Source organism: Condylura cristata, unplaced genomic scaffold (assembly GCF_000260355.1).
Source record: "Condylura cristata isolate star-nosed mole 26May11 unplaced genomic scaffold, ConCri1.0 scaffold00004, whole genome shotgun sequence".
Classification (NCBI taxonomy): domain Eukaryota; kingdom Metazoa; phylum Chordata; class Mammalia; order Eulipotyphla; family Talpidae; genus Condylura; species Condylura cristata.
The window spans coordinates 35,851,718-35,874,189 of record NW_004567105.1 but is presented as its reverse complement, the minus strand read 5'-3'; the positions used below and the strand labels follow the sequence as shown (position 1 = coordinate 35,874,189).

The 22,472-nt window shown below is 48.1% G+C and overlaps 1 protein-coding gene across 9 annotated transcripts in view; it reads left to right on the top strand.

The window, feature by feature from the left end:
* The window catches only part of BICD1 (bicaudal D homolog 1 (Drosophila)), a 143,162-nt gene that overhangs the window by 49,255 nt on the left and 71,435 nt on the right, over positions 1–22,472 (top strand). For all 9 annotated transcript variants that reach the window (XR_001146288.1, XR_001146289.1, XM_012735291.1 and 6 more), the window contains exon 2: positions 18,728–18,940. Coding sequence is in view for 7 of the 9 variants with exons in the window: in XM_012735291.1 (XP_012590745.1) it covers positions 18,728–18,940 (213 nt within the window). In the remaining 2 variants the exon portion in view is untranslated. The remainder of the gene's footprint in view (positions 1–18,727; positions 18,941–22,472) is intronic.

Sequence of the window (22,472 nt, the reverse complement as noted above, 5' to 3'; positions counted from 1 at the left end):
TAGAGTCAGAGTGGGAAGCAGGGCAGATAGAATGACTAAAATCCACTGCTGCGGGGAGCAGTAGGTGAGACAGGAGAGGTCTGCTGCACCGTGTGGATGAGCTGGGGCTTGAACCCAGGCTGTAATGGTGACAGTGCTGAGACTTACCCCTAGGCCAGTAGGGAGACCCGGTTTGATTTCTTTAACCTTAGAGGGAAGACCAGCAGAGTTATTTCTAGCAGGATGAATTACTAGAGTACTCGCAGCCTGTGTCACCTAAATGACACTTTCCCTGGCACAGCCGTAATGGCTGGCCTTCACTGCAGCATGGGCTGCTGGAGGGCAGAGTCTCTTCTCAGGATGCCAACCTCAGAACCACTCCAACTCTTAATTATCAAAGATGCCTTTTGCATGTAGCCCTCTGGAGTGAGTGGGCTTCCCTCAGTGAGGTGGAGCATGGCTTCTAGAAAGCTCCTGGTCACAGGGTTCTCACTGGACTGCAGGCAGCTGCAACCACAGGCCTGACCACCCTCCTGGCCAGGACACACCAGGTTTCTAGAAAGACAAGGGGGTGTAGGACTGGGTCCCCTGATAACTCCTCTGTTGGCTAGGTCAGTGAGTTCGCCTGGGACTTCCAGGACATCATTTGGGGTATGACTTGTCTGGACTGTGATTAGTTTTGGTCAGACCCCGAGGTAGCCCCCCATCCACTTGGGGTGCCAACCTGGTATCCCAGGATTAGTGGTGCTGGCAAGTCACCCAGGTGGCTTCTAAGTGCTGGACTCTGAGTGGTCAGCCCCAGGCTCAACAGGGGGCACGGCAGCCCCCTCCCCCACAACGCTGATACAGTAGGGGTTCTCTGTGTGGTGCTGTCTGCGCTGTCCCTGCAGGCCAGCATCTGGGAGGGGATCACACAGTCTCTGGAATGAGGAGAGAAGTGAGGTTCCGTCTCAGATTTTCACTTCATTTTAGGAAAAATAGTGTCCCTTTTCTGCCTGGGTAAGGAGTAGCTTCTGGAGCAGGAAAGTGTTAACATAAACGCAGGCTACTTAGGTGTCTGCTGAGGGTCTCTTTTTCAAGAAGGGTTTCTCCACACTTACAGGGTGCTTTTGGCCCCGTAAAGGAATTTTTCTGTAGAAACTGTGGCCGCACCTTAGGCGAGGAAGCCATTCTGTGGAGAAAGCCATTTATACCGGCTCCGGATTCCCGTCCCCCCAAAAACAGTTCCAAGAAGATACTTACATTTTAAATAAATTATCAAATCGATTTCAAGATGATGTACACATTACAAGGCAGAAACTTTGCGCCATGGGTGAATTTGTCAACTTGTATTATCTGAAGTCAAACCTGACAGAAAATATCGACCCCTTCTTAAAATAGAGAAAGCATATTGGTGGTTGGGTTGTTTTTCTACTTATATTTGCTTTAAGTGCAATGAAAGGATGGGCAATATAGGTGAGGAGAAAGCTTTTCTTACCCTTCTTAAGACCCCTACCTGGGTTTGAGAATTAAACTGATGAAACAACAGGAGAAGAACATACAAATGTATTTATGTTTCCTGTAATGTGGGAGCCAGAAACCTGAGTCTGCTTCTGCTGAGTCTGGTGAAGAGGGGACATTCTTGGGGAAATATGAGATTTATGAAGTAAGCAAGGTCTGCTGACTTGGAGTCTTGAGATTCTTCTCAGCTTCCCTCTGCCTTTGGAAATGAGGACTCTCCACTCCTTTCCTTCAGGGGGAGTGTTTCAGGGGAGCAGCAGGGAGAGGGGACACCATCGGGGTTGCATCCCGGCCTCTGCCATTCTCTTGCAACTTAACATGTTTACTCTTCCAAGGTGCTGTGTGTTAGGGTAACATGTCCTGAATCCCACCAACTGATGGGGCAATAAAGGCATCTTGGTTTCTACTTTCTTGACTCTGAACATGCTAATTTTACCAAAACTATGGTAATAAGCAAGGTGTTTCCATAGCTATGTCACCAACTTAAGATTGTGTGTTAAGGTGAAGTAACTGGAATCATTGTAGTGGGATGAAAGAGGATGTGCAGTACAGATGTCCTCTTGGACTTGGCCACCCTGTGCTCCAGGAGCCCGGGCCACATTGACTATTTCCTGTAGGCCTCTCTGTTACAAGCCTGCAAGTGAGTGAGATCAGATGGGGCCTCATGCCGCTGGGCTCTGTTCAGGGGACCGTGAGCGTTCTGCCTGGGCCTGAGTCACCCTAGGAAGTGTCTTTCTGCTCTGCTTTGCCACCGGCCTCACACCGGGTGTCTTCTGCAGGAGTCTCAGCTACATTTAGTCTCCCATCAAGAGGGGACTCGTGCGCCTTGTGGCTAGACCAGGTCACATTCTGCCAGGTGTCAGGGAGCCCCTCATCATGTGCCCTGTGCTCACCCTGCTTGTTCTTTCATATTTCTTGATTTCCAGAGCCCTCACCCCCACCTCTTGACCTTTTTGCTCAGCTCTGTGAAGGATTGCCTGGGCACCGTTGCCCTGGCCCTGCTGAAGTTCTGAAGTTCATCCTGCCTGGAGGGAGCCTGCGATATAATGAGATGGCCATTTCCCTTAGCTCATAGCTCTGGTCTCATCTTCTGCTCTCCTAGCCCTGACTTGCTAATTCCAAATGTCCTGTCTATACTTTCGAAAGGATCGTCCCCTACAGGCCCTTTAGTGATATTAAAACCCAGCATCATGGGATACACTGTTGATAAGACCTGTTAGGTCACTTAATCCTGGAGGCACAGATCACTCAGGTGACTGGTGTGGGGGTATCTCCTGGAAGTCTGGAGAGTCTCCTTGCTGCATGTCCAGACCCCTAGCCCCGGCCCAGGGAGAGCCATTAAAAAGTGGTTGTTTTCACTCCAGTAGAAATCAAAAACATTGTTAAGTCAAAACATTGTAAATTGGGGCCAGTCTGTAATGTCATTAATTGAGGGCATAGGATTCCTAGATCTGTGACGTTGTTGACCTCTCATCCACTGGTTGCCTGGCTTGAACAGTTAGTTCCTTTGTCTCCAGTTAATTCTCGTGTGTGTGTGTGTGTGTGTGTGTGTCTTTAAAGGAGTTTCAGAAGGGATTAAAAATTTTTGTTTTCAATCCATCTCTCCCCAGAAGTTGGAATATTACTTTTTACAGTGGAATCAGCAATACATTTAGAGGTGATCTTGGCATTTGGAAAGATGCATGCAATTAATGTGCTTATTAAAAATTCCACTTTTCACTAATTTGTCATACTGAAGGCCTGGGTGTATAGTAATCCTGGCTATGAAATGAAAACAATTATTTTTAGATGATTCTTTTCTAATTAACACTTGAAATCATTAACATTTACTCTAAGGCGTGATTTACTTTATCATCAAAATGCAACAAGACAGCTGGTTATCTTATATGCTCTATGAAGGGTTATATTTGAGTACATTTTCAAATTCAGCGAAGCGGTGAGTTTATCTGAAAATATCATTTCTCCCATACTGCCTTTTGGAATGTAGTTCAATTTTCGTAGAACTTATAATTGGAATGGACTTTTTATAATCGGAATGGACATTTTATAATCCTAACAGAGAAAATCACCAACCTGTGTAATTCTCAGGTAACCCACCCCTCCTTTATGTGCATGTGTGTCTCCTTCATTCCATGGAGGCCAGCGTGGGCATCCCTGTACAGCACATGGCAGGGGAGCATGGCCCCAGACAGGCTGGTGTCTGGCCGGTCGTGTGGCGTGGCTGCAAGGCTCACTCTCTGTACAGCGCCAGTGGCTGCTGCTGTCAGCCAGCTGCTACAGAGGAAAAGCTGCCAGCATGTGCTTGTCACACTCAGACCTCTCTTCCAAAGGAAGGAGAATGTAAAGAATGTTGTTATAGACATTCAGAGAGGTGGGTGCTAAGTGGGTGCCACCTTTTGACCCTTTGCGAAAGAGAAAAGGCTCCTTTCCTATAGCTTAGAGGGTCACGGTCTGCTAACTAGGGTTGCGTAACTAGCGTCTGTGTCTAGTTTTTTCTTATATATAAAGCCCTGTTCATTTCCCAAAAAAGGTCCTTTTTGGCCCCCACCCCAGCTTGGCATTGTAACATAACAAATGTTTCCCGATGTGGGGAGATTTATTGCATTTCTGTTCAGGAAACAATCTGGAAGGCAGTTCTGAGGAAAGCTGGGCATGACTGGCTGCACTGCCGTGCCTTGGGGCTTGGCGAGCGTGACCACTGGGCTTCGTTTGTGTCAAGGGTTGTGAAATCCTTTAATTTTCTTACTTCTCTGTGTTTCTACAGGCCTAGGGCCACATTCTTCGGTTAGTTTTAAGACGGTGACCTCTGTGCCCATAGCCAGAAGGCTTGCACCTGAGATGACTGGTGTGTAAGTTGCCCATGTGGGGGTAGCACACCTGTCGGTTTGATTTCTTCTTCTTTTTTCAAATTTTGTTTTTGTGTAGAAGAACTGGGGTGTAGGTCAGAAGTGCTGGGATGAAAGGGTTCACCAGACACAGAGTTGGGAGCAGAACAGATGGATCTACTGAAACCCGCTACTGAGGGGATCAGCAGGCGAGACGGGAGAGGTCTGCTGTACCATGTGGGTCCGCTCCCTGGCTGCGATCGAAGTCAGGCCTCAGCAGCGATAGTGCTGAGACTCAGGCTTTAGGCCAGCAGGGAGGCCCCTGTTCGTTTGATTTCTTGCTGCTGCATGGCCTGGTGCTGTCAAGAGTGAACTGCCCAGCACGTGACATGGAAGCTCATTCTCCATCTTGTTGATAGCAAAGGGACTTAGCCCTCAGCGAGAAGTCAGAGATGATGGGTCCTCTGGCTGTAGGGTTCCTTTGGCCAGAAACTTTGCAAATACGTCAACAACTTTCAACTTTTGATTTCTTGATTCTCATTGTTACATGCAAAGTTTATCACACCCAGGTTTGCTTCAATTCATGAAATGTGTTATGGTTCGTAGAAAACCTACAAGCATATGCCAGAATGGTTCCCTTAGTGGCCTCTCTGCAGAAACAATTCAGTGGCTTTTAATCGGAACTGTTCAGTTTGGATGTTAAATCATAAGTCAGTGGTCAGGACGGTGGACCTCCCAGTGCCCTTTCCTGTGATAGGGTGGTGGTCCCAGAGGACAGAGGGTGGGACCACTCCAGGGCCCCCCCTCTGACCACCACCTTCCCATTCCATGGGGAGGCAGGGTCACCAACTCCAAGGCACTGGTGGGGCCCACCTGGGGCCCTGGGAGGTGGAGTTCTAAGTAAAGAAGTTCAGGGCCAAGGTCAGGCCTCATTTGAACGATTGTTTCTGTCATGTCCTCTGTCACTCCCAGGAATGTCTTGTTACTAGTCGTGAATTCACCACCTTTGCTTCCTGGCCTGTACAGCTTTGAAGGGGCCATCTTGTCTCCTGCCCTGGTTGTCACACCTTGTCAGTCACCCAGGCCAGGTGCCCCTCCTGGGGACAGCAGCACAGGCTTCTCCCTGGGCTGTGCACAGCCTGCAGGTAATGAAGATACTTGTCTGTCACAGGTTTCGGAGACTCAGGCAGGAGGAACAGCACCGGGCCCTCCCCCCCCCCCCCGAGGCATTGCTGCTCTAACAGGGGAGAGATCAACAGTTTAAAGCACATGCAGTGGTGTGTGGGGACCGCAGTTCTATGGCAGGGACTCCCAATCCACCCAGGGAGGGTCGAGGTACCTTGGGTCTGACAGTGGCAGCTCCCATGGTGATGGTCCCAGCTGTGCTGCGGATACTCCATTTGTGGTGAGGGGCGACAGTAACTGTCTGCAGCAGAGGTGGCCTCGGCACTCCACGCCATGTCCTCTCATTCCTGGGCCCATGGGGAGCCTTCCATCTCTGGGGTCCCATAGACTTCTGTGGGCTGTGGATGGTGGGGAGCAGGGATGTGTGGCTCTTTGAGACAAATCTCCTGAACCTCTGGCAAAACCTCTCCTCTTCCCTGCACCGTGGTTGACCTTGGATGGTGGATTCAGAGGTTCCTGTCTCCCCAGGTCTTAGCTCGCAGGGCTGGTTTTAGGACATGACATGCGGCTCCTTGCTTCCGGATCATCCCATCCTGACCTTGTACCCTTGTTTTATGGTACACACTCACTAAAGCCACATATATTCTGATATAAAGTGGCCAAATACAGCCAACCCCCCAAATACATCATACTCATAAATACAGCCGACCCCTAGTATGTCACATACTCATGTACAGTAGACCCTCAAATACGTCAGATCCCCAAATATGATCCATGAATATAGCAGACTTGCAAATACATCATACCTGTGAATACAGCAGATCCCCAAATACACCATACCCCTAAATACAGCAGACCCCCCAAGTACATCATAGCTCCCAATACATCATACCTTGGATACATGCATACCCCTGAGTATAACAGATCCCCAAATATAAAAGACCCCCCAACACATAACCCAAAATATACCAGGATCTCATATACATCATGCCCATGAACATAATAAGTCTCCCAATGCAGCAGACCCCCAAATTTCTGGAATTGCACATAGAATTCTACTATGGAACTTTGCGACAGAAGAACAGACTTTAAGTTTTAATTTTTTTCACTTGATTTAAGTTGAATTTCCCCCTGTGCCTGGTGGCTGCCACCTTTGACCACAGCCTGTGGGAAGCTTGCAGTGAAGTGACAGGTCGTATATGTGTCTACTGCCTCGTCAGCTAACGTACAGTCAGCGTGTAGACTCAGGAACATGACGTCTGGATAACTATCAAAGCAAGCAGCCAAGAGCAGGCTTGTCTTCACTTAGTTCTTCATGGGTCCACTGTGACCTTGGGGTGCTGGTCCGAGAGCCTCAGGGGTTCAGATGGATATGAGAGGGCCTGGAGTGGCTTCCAGATAGAGTGCTGTGGACACGCTGACTGAAGTCCAGGTATGTCTCATAAAATAGATGGACAACGAACAAGATTCCATATTCATGTCTCTTCGCCATGAAGTATGAAGGCTGGGAGCCTTAGTTGTATCTTTGCTCTGTGATCCCAGGAGCCGTCACTGTGTTCTGAGGGGTTGCATCACTTCTCATGCTTGAAGGACATTGAGGGCAAGTGGAGTCATAGAACAGGAAGACTGTTGCATTTGGAGCAAAAGTCTCGTCATATGAGGTCCTTTCTCAACTAACAGGGGTTATGTGGACTTGGGCAGGACCTTTAAATCTCTGGGATCAACTCCTCCTACTGTGGTTTATGAACTGAAACTACTCTCCAGTCTCCAGAATTCTGTGGTGGCCTCATCCTCTAGCTGGTCTAGGTTCTTCCTCTTAACCATTTGCTATTCACAGGTGGGATGGGAGGTGTCAGAACGAAATCCACTCTCGTCAACAAGACTTAACTCTTGGCTCGAGGAAATTCTTGCCCACAAAGATTAGACAATCAATGGATAAATAACTGTTTTGTTTGCTTTAGGAAACTCTTGCAAATCAGTTTATCAGGACAAACAGCTTGCTTCTCTGGGCAAACAGCTCTCTGTTAAAACAACACACCATTCTGGTAGATAGCGCGCTGAGAGTGGGGGGAGTGTGGTCCCCAGAGTGAACCCACCCCGAAAGCCATTTCATTTCACACTCTCTTTGGGTGAACATATCTTAGCGTGTGGGTGTTGACATTGCTCCTGGCCAGGAGGCATGGGATTCTGCACAGCTTGTACCTTGGCAGAGTGACGTATCACAGGGTTCATAAGGTCCAAGGCGCAGCTCAGTTCTAACAAGGTGATGAACAAAGGCAACTTTCCTTGTCAGACAGAGCCCACACCTGTATGTAAATAAACCTTTGTCTAGAACGCACAGTCCAGGAAATTCCGTTTTCTGTAACAAATATAGTCAAGATCATGCACACTTCACTATTTGAAAGTGTATACCCCAGGTTTCCTGCCAGCACCATTAAAGTTACCTAGTTAGGGCTCTCCCTGGTGGCACAACAGGTTAAGTACTGCATTATGAAGCTCTTCAAAGCCAGTGTAGTTTGGCCTGGCCAGGGAGCTGACTCACATGGCGTGGCAGTCTTCTCCTGACCCACCCGCTACTGCCCTCAGCAGTACATTTGAGTAGATCTGCCTGTTCTGCTCCCCACTCTGTCTCTGGTGAATCCTCTCACCCTCCACACCTCTGGCCTATACCTCAGTTCTTGTATGCATAAATAAATAAATAAATCTAAATAAAAAAAACATTTAACAGAAAAAAGTTGGAATCTTACTCTTAAACTGCCTTGGTATTTCTGAGCTTCCTGAAAAGTTCAGAGCCCAAGTTTCACATTCCCTGATTGGTGCTTCTCACTAGGTTGCTTGTTCTGGTTTTTCAAAGCAGTTCTGCCATCCACTGTGGAAGATTCCAGGCCTTAGGATTAGACCGCCGGCTTTGAATCTGGGCTGGGCCATGTCCTCTTGGTGTCTTTGATAGGCAGAATGAGGAAGTGATGTTCCTTGTTAGTATAAATGATGTTTTCAAGGTGGAGGTGATTTTTTTTTTTAGGTTTATTTATTTATATGTACAGAACTGGGGTGGTGAAGGCTTCAACAGAGACAGAGTGGGAAGCAGAACAGGCAGATTGACAAAGTACATTGCTGAGGGGAGCTGCAGGCGGGTCAGCAGAGGTCTGCCACGCCATGTGGATCACCTCCAGGGCCCAGGATCGAACTCGCACTGATGCAGCTGTGGCCAGCTTGCAGTGCTGTGTCCTAACCCATTGTGCCACCGGGGAGGGCCCGGTGGAGGTGATTTTTTTTTTTATAGTTTATTTTTACATTTTGTGCATTTTTCCATCTCAGTTGTAATCCCTGTGGGATTACACCCATGTGCTGTCATCATAGTTCAGTACACTCCCCCTCCCCCCATTGTTTGTGATCCCATTCCCCACTCCACCCCATAAAATGTCTCGGGTATATAACTGTTCATTAGTATTGTTATTTTCTCACCTGGTCTGTTGTACTCCTGCTATGAGTGAAGCCATCTTGTATTTTCCCTTTTCTTTCTGGCTTATTTCACTAAGCATGATCTTCTCCAGCTCCATCCATGTTGCTGCAAAAGGCATGTGTTTATTTTTTTTTGGTTGCTGATTAATATTCCATTGTGTATATGTACCACATATTATTGTTAATATAACAGTTTATTTTTTACATCATTTTGCACATTTTTTTTCATCTCAGTTGTGATCCCCATGGGCTTCCAATCACCAAATCACCCATGTGCCATCTCCCCACTGTTTTTGATCCCATTCACCACTCCACCCCCATAAAATGTCTCTGGTATATTATTATTATTATTTTGTCACCTGGTCTGTTATACTCCTGCTATGAGTGAAACCATCCAGTATTTTTCCTTTGCTTTCTGACTTATTTCACTAAGCATGATCTTTTCCAGCTCCATCCACGTTGCTGCAAAAAACATGTGTTTCTTTTTCCTTTTTTGATTGCTGAGTAATATTCCATTGTGTATATGTACCACATCTTTTTAATCCAGTCATCCACTTTTGGGCATTTGGGTTGTTTCCATGTCTTTCCAATTGTAAATAAAGCAGCAGTAAACATGGGGGTGCAGGTATCTCTTTGAATCAGTGTTTTTGTGTCTTTTGGGGAGATACCTAGGAATGGGATTGCTGGGTCATATGGCAGCTCCATGTTTAGCAATTTGAGGAATTTCCACACAGTTTTCCATAGTGGTTGTACTAGTTTGCATTCCCACCAGCAGTGCAGGAGAGTTCCTTTTTCTCCACATCTTCCGGGGGGAGGTGATTTTTTTTTTTTAAGATTTATTTATTTGTGCATACAGAACTGGGGTACAGGCCAGAGGCTCAGGGGCGGTCAGAAGCTTCACCAGAGACAGAGTGGGGAGCAGAACAGGCAGATCTACGAAGTACACTGCTGAGGGAAGCAGCGGGCGGGTCAGGAGAGGTCTGGCTCGCCATGTGGTCTCCTCCGGGCAGGCGGCAGGCGGGAATCAAACTCATGCGGAAGTGGCTTCAGATTCTCAGTGCTGTGCTTTAACCCGCTGCGCCACCAGGGAGGGCCGGGAGGTGATTTTTAAAGATGCAAGTGAAAGATTGTGTTACCTCACTTAGCGACAAGAAAACACCCTTGAAACACACTGTTTGCTCATGCTTAGGTCCAGTGAGGACACTGAGTACCACCTGCAGAAGAAAGGAAGCAGTGTGTTGCAGAAACCTCCTTTTCTTACTTGGTCACTAGTGAGAGGTGCTTGGTCTGGTCTCTTGAGTCAGGACAGCTGCCTTTTAACAGAATCCAGGCTGCCTTGGGGCTGCCTTGCACTGGTAATTGCCAGCTTGGAATCTTTCCTCGTTACTTTCTTAAAAAGCCCACTGTATTTATTCTGCTGGAATACCCTACCTCCCAAACGAAGACCCCCATTCTCCAGTTCTTTACTGTGGAACAAGTCTTTTCCTTTATCTGTGCTCTGAGCTGGAATGATTTCCCTTCGAGGGACCCTATTCTCTAGGGTTTGTGGGGAGGACCCTTGACCTGAGCTGAATTGATGAATAGCTCTCACATTGTCCTTGAAAGGAACTAACTTGTTTCTGTCCAGCTCTCCTGTACCTCCAGCTCTGTCCCTACATAGGAGCAATGTCCCAGCACCCTGCAATTTTAGCACGAGTCTTAGACACTTGCAATGTTGGAAGGGGAGATGATGAAAGGGAAGAAGGGAAAGTTAGCAAAAAGGATTTCTTTTGCCAGAAGTTGGTTATATTTTCAATTGGAAAGAAAGGAATGGGGAAAGTATTATCTTCATATGTGGGGCCCTGGTTAATGGTGATTAAAGAAGTTCTTTTTAGCTCTGTTTTCATAAGAGATGTTTATTGAACAAGACCCAGAAAAATTCTCTTACCCACGTCTTCACAAAACAGAATCGTTAAAAAAAGTAGAATTTCTTTCTGATGATAATACTCAGAAAATGTGTGCATTAGAGCTTTTGCCTCTGGGCCGACAACTCTGGGCAAGCTGTCTTCCCACAGTGCTTGCAGGGCACAGTGCTCCTTGGTGGCTGTAGTAATAGGAGACTGGCTTCTAACCCAGCGGAGGGGCTGTGGGGGTCATCAGAAGTGAGATTGATGTGACAGTGGTTGTCCAGCATTTTAATCCTGAGATTTTTTATGACATGACATGCATCCCTGCCAGCAGGAAGAGAAGCCAGGAGCCAAGGCAGCTGATGTAGGGAGTGTATAGGGGCCGGGCAAGGCAGCCAGGGTCCTTGGGGCCAGACCAAGTTCCACAGGGCCAGACCCCAGTGTCAAAGGACTCAGAGGCCCCGGACTCCTCTAAATTGTGGAGTGGGAACAGTGACAGCTCTTTCCTTTTCCGGCTTGTTATGTTACCTACATTTTCTTCAGTAATTACATAAATTACTTACATGAAGGAAAAAGTCCTTTACTTGCTCACTGAGTCTAAAAATCAAGATGGGGGCCTTCCCTGGTGGTGCAGTGGGTTAAAGCAGAGCATTGTGAAGCTATCTGAAGCCACTGCAGCACTAGTTCTCGGCCAGGGAGCTGACCCACATGGTGTGGCAGACCGACCGCTGCTCTCCTCAGCAGTGGATTTCAGAAGTTCTGCCTGTTCTGCTTCCCACTCTATCTCTGGTGATTTCTCTCACCCCTATATCCCCGCCCCCACCCTATCCCAAAGCACCTCTGGCCTATAGCCCTGTTGTTGTATGCATGAATAAATAATCTTTAAAAAAAAAAAACAAACAAACCAGGATGGGGCCCTCCCTGGTGGCATAGCAGGTTAAAGGCAGCACGATGAGAAGCTAGCTGCTGTTGTTTCAGGAGTTCAATCCCCAGCCAGGGAGCTGACCAACATGGCACAGCAGACCTCTCCTGCTCTCCTATCTTGCCCGCTGCTCCCCTCAGTAGTTTATTTCATCAACCTGCCTGTTTTGCTCCCCACTTTGTTTGTGGTGAATCCTGTTGCTGCCTCTGCACCTGTGGCCTGTACCCCAGTTCTTGTATGCATAAATGAATAAATCTTTAAAAAAACATAAAAACCAGGATGGATGTGCTCCCATTCTGCAAAGTGTGGTGTCTTCCCCTAGTAAGTAGGTTCCAGCACTGTGCTTGGAGTGATGTCAAGCTGGTGTGCAAATGCTTCAAGGTATTTTAAACTAAGGTATAGGTAATGCAGGCTGTCAGGCTTTCTCGGCATGCCCAGTCCTTACATCAGGGCCCATGAATGTCGGGAGAGCATCATGGTATGGCCTGGTTCTTGATGTCTGTGGGCAAGGAGGGAGAGTTCACTAAATGGTCCCAGGGAAGTCAATTATTCCTGTGATAATAATTAGAATACATCGGCCTGTCATTCCATACCCACAGAAGCATTTTAGGTGGATTAGTGGACATACCTGTGTAAGGTGAGACTTTCAAACGTGGGGGAGAAGATATCTAATAGCTTTATGACCTTGGAGGAGGGTGGGATTTTTTTTTTTATTAAAAAGTTTATTTTTACATCATTTTGCACATTTTTTTTTTCATCTCCATTGTAATCCCCACGGGTTTCCCATCACCAAATCACCCCTGTGCCACCACCATAGTCCCGTGCATTTCCCTCCCTTCCCCCCCGGGAGGGCGGGATCTTAAAGGAGACAGAAGTGAGGGTGGGTCCCAAGACAAGACTCCTTGAAAACACAGTGCTGAGCAAGGACAAGCACTGGGTCAGGGGGCTGCTGTCCTCACAGCGCAATGTGGGGACAGAGGCCACTACTGAGAAAGCAACACCTCACATCACGGAGACGCCGAGACCAGTGAAGAGCCAAGCGGAGCCAGGCGAGACATTTGCTGTGTGTGCAATTGTCAGGTGAATTAAGGGAAAGGGGAGCCTTGACTAGAAGCTACACAGAAGGCAAAAGTACATGGGCAGTAAAAAGGAAAAAGCTGAATTTCACCAGGAGTCAGGGAAACGCAAGTGAAAGCCACCCGCTGGTTCATGCCTGCCAGGATATTGGCGCTGCCTCACCTCTCACATGGGCTTTTTGGAAGACTTTTAAGTTTTTAAAATAAAAAATGGTCAAACTTGCTCATGTGCAGGTAAGCTGCCTATTGAACAGCCTAAGCCCATTTTTAAAATCAGGCTATTGGTTTTCTTGTTGTTGAGCTTTGTGAGTTCTTTGCAGATTTTTGACATTAGCCTCTTGTCCTGTGGATGACATGCAAATATTTCCTCCCATGCAGTGAGGGATTTTTTAGTTTCAACAGTAGTTTCTTTCACTGAGAAGACTTTTTTTTTTTTTTTTTAAAGATTTACTTATTTATGCTACAAGAACTGGGCCAGAGTGCAGGGGTCAGAGGGTTCCCCAGAGACAGAGTGGGGAGCAGAACAGGTAGATGGACTGAAATACACCGCTGAGGGGAGCAACAGGCAGGACAGGAGAGGTCTGCTGTGCCATATGGGTCAGCTCCCTGGCTGGGGATCAAACTCCTTTTGAAGTGGCTGCAGATAGCTTCATAGCACTGCTCTTTAACCTGTTGCGACCAGAGAGGGCCTTCAGCAGACATGTTTTAATTCAGTTGTTGCTTATTTTTTTAAATTTTTGCTTAGTTTTCTCTTGTCACGGAGTCAACCCCCCAAAAACATCCCTGAAGTAAGCACCATGGGCTGTTTGCCACTTTTCTCCTATTGACTCATTTTGAATTAATTTTTGTGTAAGGTGTGAGAGAGTGTTCTGTCCTTGTTCTTCTGAATGTGGCTGTCCAGTTTTCCCAACACCATTGGTTGAAGAGACTTTCTTTGCTCCAATGTAAATTCTTGGCTGATGTTTAAAAAAAGATTGACTTATTTATGTGTAGAACTGAGGTGCAGGTCAGAGGCATGAGGAGTGAAAGGAGTCTCCAGAGACAGAGTGGGGAGCAGAACAGACCGACTGACTGAAATGCATTGCTGAGGGGAGCCGTGGGTGAGACAGGACAGCTCTGTTGTACCCTATGTGTATCAGCGCCCTGGCTGGGGATGGAACTCAGGCTGCAGTGGTGACAGTGCTGAGACTTAACCCCTGAGCCACCAGGGAGGTCCTCTTGACTAATTTGAAGGGATGTTGACACTCCTGTGTTCATTGCAGCATATTCACAATAGCCAAGCTGTAGAAACCAGCTCAGTGCTCAGAGACAGAGGAGTGGATCAGGATGTGTGGTATAGCACTCTCGCCATTTTTACAACATGGATGGAACCAAAGGGGATGGTGGTACATGATGCTTCCAGAAGGAGAAATACAAAACACTGGATGATTTCATGCATGTGCAATATAAACCAGCAAGGCAAGGGAAAAGCCAGACCCCAAAACAACCCCTTGAAAACTGCAGAACCAAGGCTACCAGAGGAGGAAGGTGAGAGAGGGGTGCTAAGAGAGGAGGCCCTGTGCAGTGGAGGGTTGTTGGGGCTTTGGAGGTGGGTGTGTTACCCATACATCTGTAGAGTTGTGAGCCTACCCCTAAAATACATACAGCATACCACCCAAACGTGGCCTCAATAAACATGTTTGTATAAATAAATCAATCAAAGAAAGAGCTGCCTCTGACAGTCTTGAAAGAGGCAACACAGCGTGTGATCTCTCTGGTTTCCCTGGCTGCTCCTTTCGGGAAGGCTGTGGCCTTCTTTTCTCCTGCCTGCTCCTCGGCTGGCCAAACCTAGCCCTGCTCCCGGCGCTGTCCATGGTAGACAGACACTGCCATCCATCCATGGCCGTCACAGTTGATTCAGCGGCATGACAGGCAGCTTGGGTCACCCTGGTGGCACCTTCCAGAGCTGCAGGGGTGAAGTGGGTGAGCGGGCCCTGCCAGGGTGAGGTGGGTAGGCGGACCCACAGGGGCGAGGTGGGCGAGCAGGTACAGGGCAACACTGGGGAGGCCCTGGTCTCCCGTTCCTCTCTCTAGGCCTTTTGTCACATCCCGCTAGAATGCGTGCTCTGTGTGCCGGTAATTTACCAGATCTGGTACCTCCTCATGGCAGAGATGGTACTTATTACTATTATTTTTTTTACTTTTTATTTTAAAATAGCTTGAGACTTAGAAAAATGTCGCATAAACCCCAAGTTGCTGCAGTGTCCCAAATGTTGACATTTATGTAACTGTAGCACCCTGATGAAATTGCCGTTGATGCAGTATATCAACATTAATCAACCTGAAGCCAGTTCTCCCTTTTGCTGCTTGTCCTCTGGTCCAGGGTCCAGCCTGAGGCCCTGCCCTGCCTCCGTTCCATTGTCCTGTGTCCTTGGTGTCATCCAGGCTGGGACACTCTTCTTTTCATGACCTTAACTCTTGGGAAGGGTCCTGGCAGCATTGTGTGGGATGACCCCTAGCTGGGAGTAGTCTGATGTCTTCTTATGGTAAGAATTGCCTTGTGCATTTTTGGCAAAGCACACAGGGGCCTGTGCCTTCTCGTGTGTGATGTCCGGGAGGCTGTGCCAGCTGTGACCACACAGGGAAGGCCTGCTGTGTCTCTGTGTCGGGTTACCTTGTTTGCCACTGAGCTAGTAAATACCGTGGAAGGAGGTGCTTTAAGACGACCCTTTTTCTCAGCGTCAACAGACTTCAGCCATTACTTTTAAATTGCATTAATTCTTGCCTGCAGGGACTATTCCTTGGCAGTTTCTAGGCACTGATGTATTTTGTTTCTATCATTCCTTCTATATTTAGTAGTTGCAATTCTCTAAGAGCTGTTTCTTCTCCCATTTATTCAGTTATTGTATCAATGTGTACTCATAGTATTCTTTCTATTCTATGGATTATAATTCATCACTGCAATTATTGATCTCATGACTAAGTTAGCTTGGGGTCTTGCCATCAGGGCCCTTCTGGATAGGTTCTTATGTTCTTTGACATAATTATCATATATATATATATAAGATTCATTTATTTATACATACAAGAACTGAGGTACAGGGGTGAGAGGATTCACCAGATACAGAGTGGTGAGTAGAACAGGTGGATCCACTGAGATACACTGCTGAGGGGAGCATTAAAGATATGCCACGCCATGTGGATCAGCTCCCTGGCTGCTACAGTGACTGTGGATAGCTTCATAGTGCTACAACACTTTGAGCCATTAGGGAGAGCCCTTAATTATCACATTTTTAAAGCAGTGCGCTACTTACTCTTCAGTACCACAGGGGTACCAAGTTCATTTTACTTTCGCTCTAGTAATAGTCATTTCTTTAAAAAAAAAAAAAGGCCTTTTATTTATTTATTTATTTGTGCATACAGAACTCAGGTACAGGCCAGAGGTGCAGGGCCCATGAGAGGATTCACCAGAGACAGAGTGGGGAGCAGAACAGGCCGACTGACAAGTACACTGCTGAGGGGAGCAGCGGATGGGTCAGGAGAGGTCTGCCACGCCATGTGCTCACCTCTGGGGCAGACAGGGATCAAACTCATGTGGAAGTGGCTTTAGCTTCTTAGTGCTGTGCTTTAACCCGCTGAGCCACCAGCGAGGGCACCTTTAATTGTTTTGATTGGAGGCTGATATTTGGAAGCAAAATGTGTGTGCTGAATTGGCACCTTGTTCTGAACTCTCAGCAACTCCCTCCTCCAGCCCCACTCCCCAGTCTGTATACCCGCCTGTGTTTGTCTGTTACCACTCTTAAGTTCATCCTGATACCACTAACCACAGCCCAGCTCTGCTAGTTCCCCCCACCCCCTCCCAGACCTTCCTTCCTTATTGGCGACTCATTTCTCCTCTAGCCAGAAGCCTGGCTTCCAGCATCCATGACATGTTCCTTACCTGCTCAGCCCAAGCCCCCCTGTAAAGAAGTCTCAGAGGTGAGGCTATGGACTCAGGTGGGAACAAATTTCCTCACCAGAGGGCAGGGTGTGGGCGTGCTTCTTTTTGTCTGTGACCTTCCAGTGCAGTCCAAAGCTGCTCTGGTTCTTTTCTTCTCCACCCCTGTCCACGCAGCTGGGTGGCTCCTTTGTAACATAGGGAGGCCCGCTTGTGGCTGTGTGTGTGTGGGTCCTCCTGACACACAGAGTCTGATCATGTCTCTGCGTGTGTGGAGCTCTGATCCTGGGCAGACCCATGTCAGATGTGTCCCCTCCCCCTTGCCATGTCCCAGGCCCATTCTGTCCACCCCTTCCCACGCACCCACTTGGCTGACCCATCTCATCAGTTTCTGGTTTACCAGCTTTGCATTTGTTTTGCACAAATGAGGAGGCCCATGAAGGTCTTCCTCCAGTGACTGTGTGCCTCGCCCCTCCGTGGGGCTGGGCAGCTTGAAGGCTGATGGATGATGCTCCTGCCTAAGGGCTCTACTGCACTCCTCTGTGGTGTATCTTTCCTGCTGGTACCCAGAAAGCGAACACGACTGTCGTTTGCATCCTTGAAAAGTACCGTTGGAATTTTGAGGTCTAGAAAGAAAAGGGAAGCATGGGCTTGACGGGCTCACTAACCCTGCGCCATTTGTTCCCAAACGGGGCTTGTCCTAAGAGGTGACAAAGGCCAACAGCTGTGCCCCCTGCCTTTCCCTTCATCCATGTGTTTGGTGCTCAGCAAGGTGCTTTCTGAGGTTTACAGAAAGGCATTCCTTTCTCCTTACTTTTTATTATTATTGTTTTTATCGGTGAAAATTATTTTTATTTTATAAACTTCTCAAAGCTGTTCAATATTAGAGGCAGTAACTTTAAAAATATATATATAATAGCTTAGTTTTCCATCATTTTGTGCCTTTTCCCATCTCAGTTGTAATGCCCGTGGGCTTCGCATCACCAAATGACCGATGTGCCATCACCATAGTCCAGTGCATTTCCCTCCCCCCACTGTTTTTGATCCCATCCCCCACTCTACCCCCACAAAATGTCTCTGGTATATAGCTAGCTGTTCTTTACTATTATTATTTTCTCACCTGGTCCGTTATATTCCTGCTATGAGTGAAACCATCCCGTATTTTTCCTTTTCTTTTTGGCTTATTTCATTAAGCATGATCTTTTCCAGCTCCATCCATGTTGTTGCAAAAGGCATGTGTTTATTTTTTTGGTTGCTGAGTAATATTCCAATGTATATATGTACCACATCTTCTTAATCCAGTCATCTACTTTTGGGCATTTGGGTTGTTTCCATGTCTTTCCAGTTGTAAATAAGGCAGCAATAAACATGGTAAACCCCCAACCCCCATTTTTGATCCCATTCCCCACCCCACCCCCATAAAATGTCTCTGGTATATAGTTGTTCATTATTACTATTATTTTTCTCCCTGTTCCTTTATGCTCCTGCTATGAGTGAAGTGAAACCATCCAGTATTTTTCTTTTTCTTTCTGGCTTATTTCACTAAGCATCTCATTATTTAAAATATATATATATATATATATATATATATATATTTATGCAACCAGACTGGGGTACAGGCCAGAGGTGCAAGGGTGGGAGAATTCACCAGAGACAGAGTGGGGAGCAGAACAAACAGATACACTGCTGAAGGAGCAGCAGGCGCGTTAGGAGAAGTCTGCTGTGCCATGTGGGTTACCTCCCTGGCTGGGTATCGAACTCATGCTACAACATGCTACAGTGGCTGTAATAGCTTCATTATGTTGCACTTTAACCTGTTGCACACCAGGAAGGACCCCCTTTCTCATTATTAACAGAAGTCATGATTCCAAGTAACCACGAGAGCAGCTGGACTCTTAAAATGCAAACCTTTCTGGCTGCTGCAGGCGCCACTGACCAGCTTTTCTTATTCACGGGGCCAAGCGCCCCCAGGTCTGCAGGCCAGCGTGGGAACCTCCTGCGACTCACATTTGTTTTCCTTTTCAAATGCTCTGCAGGCCTTTGGGCAGTCCTTCTCCATCCACCGCAAAGTCGCTGAGGATGGAGAGACACGGGAGGAGACGCTCCTTCAGGAGTCGGCATCGAAGGAAGCCTTTTACCTGGGCAAGATCCTGGAGATGCAGAACGAGCTGAAGCAGAGCCGGGCCGTGGTCACCAACGTGCAGGCGGAGAACGAGCGGCTGGCGGCTGTGGTACAGGACCTGAAGGAGGTGATGGCGGCCCCGGGTGGGCGTTGTGGGGCAGAGGCGGAGGACGCTGTCCTTAGGCAGACAGGCGTGGCCTCTCCTTGCAAGGAGGGTGGCCGGCAGGAAGCATGGGATACCGAGGCTGGCGATGCTGCTGCTTTTTGGTGCACTGCCAGCTAGTTCTGAGATGGACCTTCTCTCTTTCATTGTTTGGAATGAACAGTCTTATTTATGGACTTGGGGATTGGCCGTGCTGTGGCTGTGAAGGTGCTTAAAGAGCCTTGAATACCCTGGGGTCTCCTGGCTGGGGCCGTCACCCCCAGTTCTGTGTGTCCACCTAAAGTGATCTTTTGTGAGTTAATGTTGTATGGGGAGTGAATTTCTCCACCGGAGGCCCGTTTTCAGCTTCCAGAGGGACAGTTGTCCCACCAGCATTGGTGGGAAAGGCCTCTCTTCCTTGAGAGAGCTGCCTTTGTGACCTTGCCATACCTCTTGGCCAGGTCTTCTGGGATCTGATTCTGGATTCCGTCTGTCGTCTCCTTTGCCAATACCACATGTCACAATGAAGTCCGAGGTGGCAGAAGCCAAGCCAGGGCTGGCCGAGTGGCCCACTGCAAGGATCTGGCCCTCAGGAGGTGTTGAGGGGACACATGAGCTCAGTGGGGGGAGGTCAGGGTGGGAGGTCACTGCAGACAGCCAGGTAAGAAGGTGCAGCCAGGGCAGCAGGCAGCGTGAGCCTTGCAAGGCAATGCCCTGCAGGAAGGGAGGAAGGGGGTTGGCAAATCCGATGAAAAGAGATTGTTGTAAGGTGATGGTAGGTGGGAGGTTCAGTGGTGAACTTGACGCAGCAGGTCACGTGTGGATTTTTTAAAAATGATGCACACCTGAAACCTAAACACGTCGTGATGCAGTGTTGCCTCAGCCCAAAAAAGAAAAGGAAGAGGCTACACGCTGCATTATTTGGAATGTGGAGCCGAGAGGATGTTCTCCTGGCTCGAATGCCAGCAAGTCAGGTTTGGGGCCGGCAGGTAGAAATGACACATTTTGACGTGACCAGCAGGTTGGTGTTCCCGAAGCCCTTTAGTGTGATGACCAAGGCGGGAGTGTGGATGGAAAAGAGAACACCAAGTCCTGTCACTGTGTCATGGCGAGGCTGGGGACATATGGAAACCCAGAAGAGAAACAGCAGCAATAGTCAGATGGCAGGAAAGTTAGGGGTGTCCCCGAGAGCTGGGCTGGACAGAGGCAGTGAGGAAGTGACTGCTGCAAGTGCTGCCCCCAGGTCACATGTGGTGAGGACTGGTGGTGGGTGGACTTAGCACAAGGCCCATTGGTTGCCTTGACAACAGAAGCTGCGTGGAGGGTGGGGGCAGACGAAGCTGATCACTGTAGGCTTGGGAGAGAAGGTGAGGAATTGGATATAGGGGGGAGGTTGCTTTTTCAGGAGTTGGTTTGTTTGTGGAGGACCAAAGAGAAATCCCAGGATGTTGCTGTTTGGTTTGTCTGTGAAAGAGGTGACTGCAGGTGTGGGGGCCTGACACAAGCTATACAACTTCTATCGACTGACAAATTCTGGATAGAAAAGGAAAAGCTCTGAAAAATCAGAATTTCCACTGCTAACTTATGTTACGACCTCCCTTTTTTTGTATAATCATAATATCAAAATATTCTGAGCAGCATCAGTTTACAACTGGATTGCCTTAGCCTCATAAGGAGGCTGCTGCCCAGGCAAGCTGCCCCAGGCCTGGAAATTCCTCTGTCTCCTGAGACAAAAGGCAAGCCCCAGGAGAAATAAGAACCCCAGGGCATAAAAACTCCTGGGAAGCTTCCTTGGTTTCTTTATAATAAAAAGCAAATCTTAGATAAGACTTCCAGGGCGTAAGGACTCATGGACAATTTTTAACCTTGTTTTCACGGGTGTTGCTTAATACATAACTGTACAACTTTCTCTTAATTTACTCCTTTTAAAAACAAGCACTAACTACTCTCTGCTAGCCTTAAATTAGTCATTAGCTTTTCTTTATACAATCCCTAATAACACTGCTAACACAATTTATTACTTCCCCAAGAGCCCCTTTTGCTAACAAGCTCATCCCTTCCCAGACCCCTCTTCCCCTGAGTTATAGCTAAACATCTGTACACATGATAATTTAGTATACCATAAAATGTTAAGGACAAAATGCTTTATTCCCCTTGTCCTTGAGAACGTTTATGACAATTTATGCAATCTCTCATTAACCTACCCTATGCATTATTGCAATTAACTACTTGCTATACAGTATAAATAAAGACCTGCTGAGGGAATGAGCAGGAAGACTTGCACCCAACTCCAACTCCCGGGTCTTCCTGGCACCCGCTCCCCTCTCCCCTTTTGGGAAAAGCCTACGCTTTTTCACCTTAGGGCCCTGCTTGTCTCGCCTCCCAGCAGCTGGATAGTTGGGGCTGGTCCCCAACAGGTGCCTACTGCTGGTGGGCATGACACAGAGAGGGGGTTGTCGGGGGGGGCACCCAGGGTTTTGTGGAGTGGAGCTGAGGGAGGGCCAGGGAGTCCGACTGTATGCAGCAACAACTGGAGAGCAGCGTGCGGGTACAGTGTGCACGAAGCTCTTCTGGCCACGTCTGTCTCTCACTGGGGCTGGATGCAAGGCCAGCGGTGGATAGGAGAGTTGCCGGGTGTTGGGGATGCAAAGGGACATGGGTCAGTCGTGTGAGGCGAGGCAGAGAGGAGAATCGGAAGCCTGGAGCAACAGTGAAGCTGGAAGGCATGGGGTGGGAGGGGGTGTCGGCATCAGCTGTGTCATCATGGGGCGGCCAGGAACTGAGGGCAGAGGTCCTAGTGACAGAGACAGAGAGCCAGGAGCAAGTCAGCAGGTGAGGGAGGCAGAGGGCGTGTGACAGGGGCATCACTGCCAGAGCAGGCACTGTCCCCCGTGCTTGTGTCTGCCCCGCTGCCACCATCTGATTTTCCATGGATGTGCCTGGTAAGTCATTTTTTTTTTTTAATTTGAAGTTGCAATGCAGCATCATCTTATAGAATTTTCAGGTCGATATCAGGAAGATTTTTCAGTGTCTCTGCTACGTTTAGTTTACCTCAAACATATGTTTGCTACTTAAAAAAAAAATGAATAGCAACCTGAGATTAAAGCAATAGAGTCTGGGGGAGGAGGGGCAGGTTCTGAAAGCCAGCAGGTGGGGCCATGGGCCCCCTTCCTCCCCAAGCTGGCACTGGAGACGGAAGGAGGCAGGGAGGTGTCCGGGCATCACCTCTGCATGAGAGCAGGCGAGGGGGGCGTCACACACATCTCCATGCAGCGGAGCTACTGGGGGCCCAGCACTTGGGCCGTCTGGGCAGCTGTGAGACAACACATGCACGAATCTCCCATTTGAGAGCTGGAGACGTATCTCCCCACGAGCAGGCTTGTGAATAGCTCTCATTGTGCTGGCTCTCATCTTTACCCAGAAACATCTTGGGCCAGTTGGAGTTCTTCAGGGTCAGTCATCAGGACCTGCATCTCCAGAACCGCAGACATTTAGGGGAAATCCTAAAAAAGTATGT